The 11,727-nt window shown below is 52.6% G+C and overlaps 1 protein-coding gene across 1 annotated transcript; it reads right to left on the bottom strand.

Moving 5' to 3' along the window:
* Positions 1–975: 975 nt before the first annotated feature.
* PNOC (prepronociceptin) lies at positions 976–10,209 on the bottom strand. Its single transcript, XM_065679227.1, has 4 exons — positions 10,183–10,209; positions 6,284–6,420; positions 2,433–2,859; positions 976–1,189 (listed from the first exon to the last, which is right to left on the bottom strand). Exons 2-4 carry the CDS (start codon positions 6,401–6,403, stop codon positions 1,140–1,142), a joined length of 597 nt encoding a protein of 198 aa, XP_065535299.1. The 5' UTR covers positions 6,404–6,420; positions 10,183–10,209; the 3' UTR covers positions 976–1,139.
* Between the last annotated feature and the right edge of the window lie 1,518 nt (positions 10,210–11,727).

The raw sequence follows: 11,727 nt of genomic DNA, 5'->3' as shown, positions 1-11,727 counted from the left end.
CCTAAAACCAAATTATTCCACAGTGGAGCAGGATGATCCAGCATTCCCCATGTCTGGGAGAAACGGGGGCACAGCAGGGACCTGCTCCACAGGCATTGACGGTCGCCAGTCGGAATAGTATCGTAGAAACAGTAAACTAATTTATTAATCCTTTTGCTATGTACAAGTTTAATGGAGAAATCTTTGTATGAAACAATTAAAAAGAACAAGATCTTGGGATATTTTTTTTTCCATTTTTTTTTCTTTTCCATAGGGATTATTATATTCTATTTGTTCCGTACAAACAGTGAAGGGCAGCGCTCTGGGTGAGACCTGAGCGAAGTCATTCCCAAGATATGCTTTTATTGTCTTATTTTGTTTTAGGGGGGAGCAAATTAGGCAGGAGAACCTATTGGCTCCAACGATTCTCCTAGGAGCGACACGGAAAAACCGCATCCTGGCACGGAGACTGGGACACGATGCATGCCAAGGGGGGGACGTGAGGAGGACACGCGCACGGTTGGTGGTGCTGAGCAAAGAAGTCAACCCCAGAGGCTTTAAAAAGCAAGGAAAACACTTTTAAAAATGGGGGGAAATAAAAAAAATAGGGAAAAATGAAAAAAGCCCCAGACATTTACAGGTGCTTTCTGAGTGCAGGGGTTGGAGCTGGTCACTGCTGTGGTAGCCATCAGGTTGGATGTGCAGGGATGGAGCCCAATGGGATGTGACCCCTGGGCATCCCCCATCCGAAAAGATGAAAGCCTGTGGAAAGCAGTAAGCCCCAACTAGGGAATGCCACTTCCCACTGCTGGGAAGGCACCAGGCGTGTGAGATGGGATGATTTTCACTGGATCCAGGGTGGCTTTTTGACAGTGGCCAACGCAAAAAGGAAACAACCCAAAATCCAATTTTTTTTTTCAAAATTCACCTTTTTTCCTTATTTTGCTCAAATTCCCACCCGCTCCCCCGTGCTCTTCTCCCGCCCTCCCCGTGGCATCTCACTCCCGTCACCGGTGGAGGCCGAAATTCGTCAGGTTCCGGCTTAAATCTGGCTTTAGTGAGTGAAGAGCAAAGTGATTTTTCTGCCCGCATGCGAGTCTGAAGCGCTTTGGGGTCCGTCAGAGGGAGGATGGAGGCTGCTGGGGTGGACAGGAGCAGGGTTAGTTTTGCCTGTGCCTGGCGGAAGGTGCTGGGATGCGGTGCCGGAACGCTATAAAAAATAAAAAAAAATAGAGAAAGGAAAGGGAAAAACAAGGGGGAAAAATAAAAAAAAAAAAAAGAAAAAGAGGAAAAATAATAAAAAAAGAAAAGAAAAAAGAAAAAAAAAGGAGCTGAGCCTCATGGAGGGAGCAGGGGCTCCCCAGGGGCTGTGGGGTCAGGGGTACATCCCCTAATTTAGGGAGATGCCACCCAGGGGAGGGGAAAAAAGGAAAAAGAAACAAAAAAAAAGGGGAAAAAACTAAAATTCTCCCAAATTTGCAATTTGGAGAGATAGGGAAGGGGATGGGTCTTGGCAGCTGGAGTGGCAGGGGGCTGCGAGCACCCCAAGAGGGGTGGAGGGAACATACTGCTCCCAGGGGCAGGGGGTCAACCCACTGCTCAGTTTGGGATCATGGAGCTGGAGTGTTTGGGGAGGATTATTTAATATCTAAATGGAAGAGGCTCCACTTTAACTTATATTAATTTATTATTTTAATTTATATTTATTTTAATTTCTTATTTATTTTATTCTCATTTAAACCATTTAAAAAATTTTAAAAAATAAAAAAATGTATTTTAATTTTTTTCAGATTTAGTTCAATTTTCCACGTTTTTAAAATTTAGTTTATTTTTTATTTTTAAATATTTATTTTATTTTTTATTTTTTAATTTAACTGTGTTAACTATTTTAATTTTTCTTTTTTTGACATTTATTATTTTTTTATTTTTACAGTTTATTTTTCCACTCTAAAAAAGCAATTTCACTTTCTTCTTTAAAAAATTATTTATTCACACTGTAAAAATTCGGATTAGTTTTGAATTTTTAAAAGTTCTTTTAATTTTTCGATTTTAAATTTTATTTTAATTTTTCAATTACAATAAATCTGAACTCATTTTAGGGGATTTGTACATGCTTTGGAGGGGGGGTGCGGAACCACCCTTCGATCTGCTTGGTGTGGAGGACAACACCTTTGTGCCCATTCTCCCCCGCAGAGGAAAGCTGACAGCAAAGGACTTTTCCCCGCACACCCTCCGGATGCCGAGATGCCGACGGCCGCCCTCAGCATCCCTGGTCTCTAATTTGCCATTTCCAAATTAATTTGTTTGACTCCCTTTTTAATTTGCACCCATGGACATGAGGAGGAGAGGGGTAGAGGGTTGACTTTTTTGGCCATGGCGGACCTAGCCGGGCAGCGCGGGTCTCCTTTAGATCTCGTTGTGCTCGCTGATGCCACCGGCAATGTCGTACTCACTGGAGCGGGGTGACATGCCCAGGTACTGCTTCAGGAACTCGCTAAACCTCTTCTGGTTGTTCCACTTCCTCGCCGACTTGCGGACCCCGATGAAGCCCCCGTACCGCTTCTGCACCCCCTTGGCCATCGGTGCCGGCCACGAGCCACGTGTCCCACGTGGGAAACTGCCGAGTCGTCGGGAAATGTCCTCGGGGGGCTGCAGGAAGGCTCCTGGCTCCTCTCCGACACCTTCATCTTCGGCCTCCCGTCGCCGCAGCAGCTCGCTTACCTGCAGCGGGCTCACCGGCGCCGCTGCCACCGCGTCATGCCAGGGATCGCCAGCGTCCTGCAGGTCGCGGGGCCGCGGGGCGGGTCGGCCAGCGGCAGCGGCACACAGCTCCCAAGTGGCCCGTGGCACAGCTTCGCCTTCACACTCCAGGATGCAGACCTGCATGGGAAACACAGGGATAGGCATCAGATGGGGTTTGGTACACGGTGTGGTGAACCCTAATGCCAGGTGTTCTGGAATCCCCCCACTTCCAGCCTGTCCAGTGATGCAATGCAGTGGAAGACTCCCATGGATAGGTGCCGGCAGCTCATCAGCCCTTGCTTGTCCTCATTCAGTGACGTGCCCCATCCTAAATCCTGTTTCTGGGCTCCCAGTGGCAGTGGAGACACTGGAGAGCCATGGCAACGGCTCACCATTCCTCTCCAGATGCTCCAGTCCTTGCTGGATATGCTCCATACTTCCCAGTTGACATCCATGATCCCATTCCATCACCGCATGCTCCACACTGCTGGAACTTTAGCTGGGCACAAGGCCAGAAAATCACCCAGCGATGGGATGGCAGAGGTGGGAAGGGACCTCTAGCATTGCCTATGGGTTGTTCTTCCCCAGGGGTAGGACTTTGCTCTTCTTGTTGAATTTCGTGAGATTCTTATTAGCCCATTTCTTCAGCCTGGCAAGGTGCCTCTGGATGGCAGCACGACCCTGTGGTCCACAGTCTGCACCTCCCAGCTCTACATCATCTGGTACTTGCTGAGGGTGCATCTGCCACATCATCCCAGTCATTAACGAAGATGTCAAGGTCCTCCAGGTTTCAGGCCGCCTCACTGCCTGTTTATCCTGTGCTTCAGCAGCTTTTCTATGAGGATGTCATGGGAGACAATGTCAAAGTCTGATGAAAGCCAAGACAAGCTTTGTCTCACTGCAGAAAGCTGTCAGTTTGGTCAAGCACTGCTTCCCCTTCATAAATCCTTGCTGGCTACAACTGACGACCTCCTTGTCTTGCGTGTGTTCAGAAATGCGTTGTGGGATGATGTGCTCCACCACCTCCCCAACAGCGGAGGTGGGGCTGACCAGCCCATAGCTTCCCAAGTCCTCCTTCACGCCTTCCTCAAAGACATGTGACATCTGCCTTCTCCCAGCCCTCAGAAACCCACTCAAATCACCACATCCCTTCAAAAGTCATCAAGCCGCATTAAAAAGGTGCCCTTTGGCTTCTTCCATGTTTGTGTCTTATCCCTTTCTAAGAGGCCTCATGCACTGAGGCAGGCCATAGACCCGCCACTGCTGTGGGGTGATAGCCCCAGGTGGGCTGGTACCACTAATCCCAGCACCCAGGGGAAACCATCCAGGAGAAGAATGTAGAAGAACCAAACCAAAAAATACCCGAAGAAACCAGGGCTGGAGTGCCCAGAAGGAAAGGGTTGTCTTTGCTTGTGTTGGAGTGTCTCCATCCCAGTATTAGCTTCATGGTGGGCTCAATACCAGCTGGAGGAGCCCATGCTGACACACATCAGTGTGTCTTACTGCTACAGGCCATATCCAAGACCAGAACCTTTGCAAACTCTCCTCACCATGGGTTCATTAGCTTCGGCAAGAGGGAGGTGCTACAAGTCCCAGTGTGGTGTCCCAGGGCTGCAGTTCAAGCATGCGGCTTTCAGCAATTGGCTATTTCCACCCCTGAGGGCAGCCAGGCTCTTCAGACAAGCAGTGAGGTGGTGATAAGGGTCCGTGTGGACACACCAAGTGTATCCTGTGCTGAGCCAAGATCCTGTCCTGGGATCTCCAAGGCAATGGCAGCATCTGCAGCTGATGAACAGTGTCCTGGCAGTGGCCCACGTTGGAGACAAAAGGTTGATGGATCACACTCAGGTAGCAGCTCTGATGAGCATCAGCGGATAGGCTTCAAGAAGAATTACCGCAGGTGTCCTATCATCCATCCAAAAAGCAGCACCGTAAACATCCCAGGGTCTCTGACCGTTGTGTTGTGGTCTTAATTCACATGGAAATGGCTTCTGCCACCAGGCCAGCCCACAGAGTTTTGGGAATCCTCAGCAAACACTAGCCAACACTCCTCCATGCCCAGGGTTCAAACTACCTTGGGATGCTCCTTCCAACCTTCAGCTGGCATCAGTGGTGCCACCATCAGTTTACACCATCCTAGATGACTCTGGGGTACCAGGACGTAGATGATTCATCCGTACATTGAAGACCAGCTCCACCAGCTGTCCCTGTCCTTCCCTGGCAGCTGCGATGCTGGCGCAGACATGCCTGTAACTTCAGGGGGATCTCTTATTTCTACCCCTGAAGTATGGATCATCCACACCACTGGTGGGACTTCTTTGGAAGTTGCTATGGAAATGGTGGACAATTGCATCAAATCCCACCACGGCGTTTCTTCCAGCTCACACTGAGCCCTGAAAAAACCCAGGTTCCTCTGCTCCTGGTACAAACTACTCCCTTTGAGATACAGCCTTGTACTGACCCATGAGCCAGCAACCATCCCATCTCTTCTCCATCTTGCTGGCCAGGGAAAACAGGGAAAAATGCAGCTCCAGAAGCAGGACCAGGCAGGAAGGCAGGGGCTGCAGAGACACTGGTACCTTCAGACTGCAAAACAACACGCTGGGGCAAAACCAGAGCAATCACCCTCCGGAACATGGTGGCAGTGACATGGGAATGCAGAAGGATTTGCCTGCAAGGGAATGGCATTGGAGTGGCTCCAGCATCTCCACAGAGCCCTGGAACTCTCCGGTCCCTCATGGTTTTGCAGGGATATTTCCCAAGCCCTGGGGGCTTCCTGAGCTGCTGGCTCCTTTCAGGTGGATGTCTCAACCTGCTATGGTTTATCATTGCTTATAAATTGGTGAGCAGGCAGGGGGGAAGCGATGGATGATCCCTCAGGAGTGGAGGGAAAGCAGGAGGGAAAGAAATGCTGCTGGCCAGGGCACAGCCACGGCTCAGCAGAGGGGAAAAGAAAGGATTAGAGGCTGAAATAAAAAACCGAACAAAAATGCTCTTTAATGGCTCTTTCCATCCAATGTTGGAGGCAAATCAAGACAGTGAGAGGGTCTGCAGGGTGCTTGATGCCCAGCCCCCACAAACACTGTGGTTCAGCAGCCGTCTGCAAAGCTGGTCCCATCCTGATGGGGCTCAGAGGGAGATTTGGGTGGCTTCTTGGAGGATGGGGTGGGCATTGGCAGCAGTCTGGGCTTGGTATAGGTAGGGACAGTGATGCTGCAAGCCACGGGGCAGGAAAGCTGGGAATGCTCAGGGTCTTGGGACCTTCTTAGGACTCTCCTTGGGCCATTGCAGCCTTGTCCCCATCACTTCCCGAAGCTGATTTGGAGTCTGCGTCTTTCTGGATGGTGTCCCTGGGGGGTGCCCAAGGAGGAGGGGCAGTGACGGCACGTGGCACCTTCCCCGTGAGGTTTGGCACTAACCAGCAGCCACAATCCTCCCCAGACCCCAAACCCCAGCGCAGCACAGAGAGGAAGGTGCCCAGCCAGTGTAGGGGGATACAGGAGGCGCTACACCCCCGGCGCTGCCCACGGCAGGGGACAAGCCAGCGGGCAGAGGCACTTACGAGGACGTCGAAGCTGTCCCGGTAGAGGTGGCGGTCGCAGTGCAGGCAGTCCCCGCGGCAGTCGCCCCGCGCCCGGGCGAAGAGGCAGAGCAGCAGCAGGTCCCAGAGCACAGCCCTCATGGCGGCACCGGCAGCGGCTGCGGCGCGGGAGAGGGAGAACCCGTGAAGCCAGGACAGCACCGGCACCCCCGAGCCCCGCACCTGCACCGAAAAGTGCCGTCCTCAGCCCGTCCTCCCCCTCCCCAACCCAGACACGCGTGTTCCCGGTCTCCCGGTCAAAATTATCCTTTCAGGAAAGGAGCCCGGGTGCCTCCTCGTTCTCAAAAACAGATCCGGTGTGTCCCAGCTTCATTTTTTCCAGCCTATCTCATGGCATGCGTCCCGGACGGGGCTTATTTTAGCAGGGGGACGTGTTGGGGCAGCACGTCCCTGGCTGTCCCCTGAGCAGGGCGCTCCTTGTCTGAGCATCACTGGAGCTGGGTGAGGATGTCCCGCTCCGGTTTCCCCTCTGGGTTGTTTCTGTGGTGGTGCCACACCTTTCTCTGGAGGGTTCAGCCATTGCCGCTGGTAGGGATTGTTTGGGTCTGAGCCCACCCAGTGTGGAGCAGCAAAGCCAGCTCCCAAAGAACCCGCGTGTGTCCTGTCCGCCTTTGCCAACATCGGTGACAGGCAGCGATTAAGAGACATGATCAAGGTTGTGTGCTTCCCTCCCAGTTCCTGGAGATTTAGCCTGATGCATTCCCGTGGCCATCTGCAAGCAGGAAGGTTGGTCCTCCTGCTCCGCTCCGCACCCTCACGCCTCCAGCAAAAGGGAGCCTACATCCCCACGGTCCTTGGGAGCAGGTCCTGGCGCTGGTTTATAAGGTCTATAAACCAGCAAGGCAGGAGATGGAGGTGATGGAGAGGAGCAGGATAGGGGTGTGAAGGTTGGTGCTACCCTTGGTGGCACTGAGGTCCCACCACTGGAGCAGCACCCAGAAACCCCCACACTGGGATGCTCAGAGGTGAGGAAGACCTCAGTAACAGTGGCTTCTCAACCCGTGTGCTGCTCCAGCACCATTTCAGGCTGCTTTTGGGGGGACTTTAGCACCTGGGGATCCCCACTTCTTTCCCACTCTACCAAGGTGGGGAGGGCAGCCCAACTCTTTGCAGTGGAGGCAGAACACCCGGTGGGGTCCCCAGCCAGCACTGCAGTCACCTTTGGTCCCTGCCATCCAGGCAGTGACACAGAGCCTGGCAGCTCCCAGTTGCCGTTTGCTGGACAGTACAAGGGGAAGCTGATAAGAGCAAGGATTGAGGCTTAATCTTCATTGAGTCTCATTAAAACTGGCTGGCGGTATGAGTCAGAGGTGTGGCAGAGAGCTCCCAGGAGAGGGCAAGCCCCCTCCCTCCCCCCCCCCCCCCCCCAAAAATCACTCAGTTCCAAAATGGGGCTTGGCAGAGCCAGGGAGGGGGCTGCAACCCACCCCCCAGCGCTGTTCCTATGTCCCCATGAGACATCAAGTCCAGTGTCCTGGGCTAAGCAGGTCACATCTGGCTGCGGAGGAGGCTCTGAGATTATGGCTCGGCTTTTCTTCCCTGTTAATTGAAAGATGCTATCGGGCGAGTGGGATGCGGTACCCTGCCAGCATCACCGGCCCGGCCAGCAGTGGGAAAGAGGGAAACAACCCCCCTTCTGTGCATTGGTGTGTACCCCCCCAGATTAAACCAGCCCATTAAAAGGGAAGGACCAAGTGTGGTGGTGGGGTTTTCTTGCTTCTGCCTGTGGGGGTTTGGGGCAAGGGGGGTTGCACGTTATGGGGTGGTGACGGCACGAAGCCCTTCCTGAGTTTCACATTCACAGACCCATGTGAAAAAGAGGGATGCCTCTTTTTTCCCCCATTCTTCCCCCTTTTTTATTTTTTTGATCCCCCCCCCTTTTTACCATTCCCCCCCATTTTTTACTCATTTTCCCCCATTTATTCCTCATTTTCTTGCATTTTTTTTCCATTTCTTTGTATTTTGCTCCATCTTTTTGGGGGGAGAAACCAAACCTGGGCCCTATTTCTTAAGGGATTCACCAACCAGTCCCACTGCTTTCACTTCTTGGGGTGCCATCAACCCTGGCAAAGGCTGTGACAGCCCCGCTGTCATACCACCGCCACCTCCATGGCTCCTCGGACACTGAGGCTGCTCCTGGACACGAACCTTCCTCTTCCTCCCTGAAAACTAAACCTATCCATCCTGGGAGGGTGCGCCAGGATATAACCACTTCATCTCACAAAACAGCTTTGGGACCCCCCCACTGCTACAGGCTGCTCCGAGGGTGCATCCTCCGGAGTTTTCAAACCAGTGGAATTACCCTCATTAATATTTTGGGGGGAAAGAAAGAGGGTTTATTCAGAAATCCAGGCTGCAGTTCAGATAATGGCAAGGTCTGGTTATCTGTAGGGACAGGAGGCTTTTATTTATTGCTCCGGGTGGGATGATGTGGGAGATGCAGCCGTATGAAAGGGCTAATCTGGGGGGCAGCGGGAAAGATGTGGGACATGAATAACCCGAGGAGAGGAGGTGGAAGGGGAAGCAGGTGCTTGCTGAGATGGGTTTTATTCGCTTGATTTGATGTGATTTGGGGTAGGAGCTTGAGGGCAGTGCTGGGGAGCTGCTCCCTTCCCCTCTCCTGGCATTCTGCAGCCCCTTTTCCTATGGGAGATACTAACAGAAGGGATTATCCCAGCAGTAGGATCAACATCCTTCCCCAAACACCTTTGCAAGGGTTTAAATGTAGCGAAGCTCTTGCTTTTCCAGGTCAGGATCAGTCCCGCCACGTGAGGAGCACATTCAGGAGCTCCCCGCTTCCCACACCTGGAGCAAACCAGCCCAAATTCATGTTTTGCTTGCTAAATCCCACACTGCCCAAAGCCAAGGCCTGATCCAGAGGGCAAGAAAGATGTGAAGGGGCAGGATCCAGCCCCATTGGGAGCCAGCATTGAAGGAGTCAAAGCTTTTTCCAGCCGAAAAAGCACAATACTGTCCGACAGTGTCCCCCACTGGCACTGGCTAAAATACTTCCCCAGCTCCCCCAAACCCTGGCGATGCCGCTCGGCTTTGTGCAAGCAGCTTTTGGGGGGATTTTAGGGAGAATCGGTGAGATCTGAGGCCGGGGGCAGGGTTGGCCGCAGATGCCCAGCGCTCGCCAGAAAAAGAAGCATTTTCTTTTTATGAACCCCCTCAATCAGGTAATTGGCCATAATTGGCCAAAATTAGATGCCGCGGCGTGACTGTAAACACAGATGTGGGCTCAAGAGGCTGAGAAAGGCTGTTTAGAGGTAAAAAAGCTCAGGAAGAACATTTCTCCCTGCGCCCCCATGTCTCAGCCGTTCATTCCTGCTTTTCTGAGGGAGATTAAAAAAAATCAAAGCAACAAATAAACCGTTTTCCTCCTTTTTGTGCTTTTTCAAGAGGAAAAAAGGGATTGCTCGCCAGCCAGGCATCTCCCGGCGCATCCCGCGGTGGCCCCAGTGAAGTCCTGGCTGGGAAAGAAAGGGGCAGAAATATTGAATGGGGAAAGTCGTGGCACGGCAGCTCCCCAAAAAATCCCCTAAAAATCCTACTCATCCCAGAGGAACCCACCATCACCCCGTGGGCTTCCTCCTGGCTTCGGGCAGGTGGCCCGTGCCGACTCTTGTTGCATCCCTCCGGCTCCACTCCGGGTGATTTTGGGGCTGGATGGTAAAGCTGAAACTTTTCCTCTTGTGGGATAGGGGAGATGGATTTCTCTCTCTGGGGAGACATTTCATTTAACCCTTAGCAAGGAGGGGAGTACCTCTGGGTGAATTGGAGCTGGACAAACCATCCTCAGACAAAAAAATCCCCAGCCAAGTCCTCCCCAGGATGTAAAATAAAAGCGGATTTCCTACCTGCGGGTGTGCTGTCGGCTGCCGGCTCCTCTGATCTGTGACTTCTCCGGTGCCTGTGCCACGGTGGTATATATAGACAGTGTACACACGCATCCCCACACCTCCCTCCCCGAACACGTGCGTCGCTGAGCCCACCCCCGGGGGCTGCCAGCGGAGGGATGCGCCAGCCGGCAGCTGGGGACCAGGGATGTGCATCCTTCCCCTCCTCCTGCAGCCTTCACCCCTTCCTCCTCCTCCTGCAGCCTTCACCCCTTCTTCCTCCTCCTGCAGCCTTCACCCCTTCCTCCTCCTCCTCCTCCTCCCCAGATCTGGGGGCAGCCTCGAAGGAGGTGATGAATGCTGGCCTTGTGCTTATCCGAAGGTGTGGTGTGTCTGAGCAGCCCAGGGATGGTGGGGTTGGGATGGAGGCTGGGGGGGTGTAAAGCTGATGCTGCTTGGTGGCCCCTGTGTGCCCTGATCCAGACCCGGAGGGTTACAAGGATCTGAAGGCACCAGCAGCTGGGTAACCCCAGAAGGACACCCAAAATCACTGCTCGGCCCTTCCTATGGGGGTCTTTTCTCTCCCTCAGGCCCCAGAAAGAGGCAAAGGAGGGGTCTCCAACCCCGTTACCAACCCACTCTGCCACAGCTGCGGCAACACCGTGCGGCTACAGACCACGTCGTGCATCGATGGCAAGCGTGCGGGTGGGAATAATTGATTTCAGGCTCGGTGGATGATGGAGGGGGGGAGCAGAAAATTCCAACTTCGCATTTCACAGATGATGGAAACGCCCGGCAAGCCAGACACAGCCGCATGCCGGCACCTCGCGAGGTGGAGAGCTGGATTTGGCCATTCCAGCATCAGGGATAAATGCTGCCTTTGGTTTGGAAAGGCCAAATCTGTCTCGACCTTCAGTGGTTTCTCCTGCAAACCAGCATCACCCCATTTTTCTCCCCATTTAGGTGACCTGCAGCAATAATGCCTGTCCCTGCTGGTGCCGGCACTGAGCCAGGACCACCCCCCCCCCCCCCAAGCATCTTTCCCTGCCCCACCTTAGTAATTAAATAATAAATTCTGTCTCCATGCTGTGATCCTATCTTGGTAATTTCTTGTAATGACTCCCTAGGAAGGGCTGGAGATCGGAGCAAAACGCCTTTTTTGTTCAGATACAGCTATTAAATGGCTCACCCCCGGGTGAGACCTCGGACGTGCTGGTGCTTGGGCAGGCATAAAAAAATCTAGAAATTGATGAAAACAGCCAAAAGTGGTGAAACGGCATCATAGGAGTGGTTGGAGGGGACCTGCCCAGTGCTGGGGGCAAGATGTAAGCCTGGATTTGGGGTGTTTCAGTGGAAAATTAAGGCTGGTGAGCTATGCCATGCCAGTCCCATGGGCAACCAGGGGTGAAGCGGTTCCCCATCATGCTCCCAGGTGAGCGCTGGAGGTAGAGTCTCTGCTTTATCAAAGATATATATATATAATTGATACTTTTAACTTGAAATACCTATTTGATATATATATATATAGATATTGCTTCATCCCTCCTTAATCACTTGCTTTTTCAT

The sequence above is a fragment of the Lathamus discolor genome, chromosome 5 (assembly GCF_037157495.1).
Source record: "Lathamus discolor isolate bLatDis1 chromosome 5, bLatDis1.hap1, whole genome shotgun sequence".
Taxonomy (NCBI): Eukaryota; Metazoa; Chordata; class Aves; order Psittaciformes; family Psittacidae; genus Lathamus; species Lathamus discolor.
Note: the sequence above shows the minus strand (reverse complement) of the source record. Positions and strands in the feature narration are given on the sequence as shown.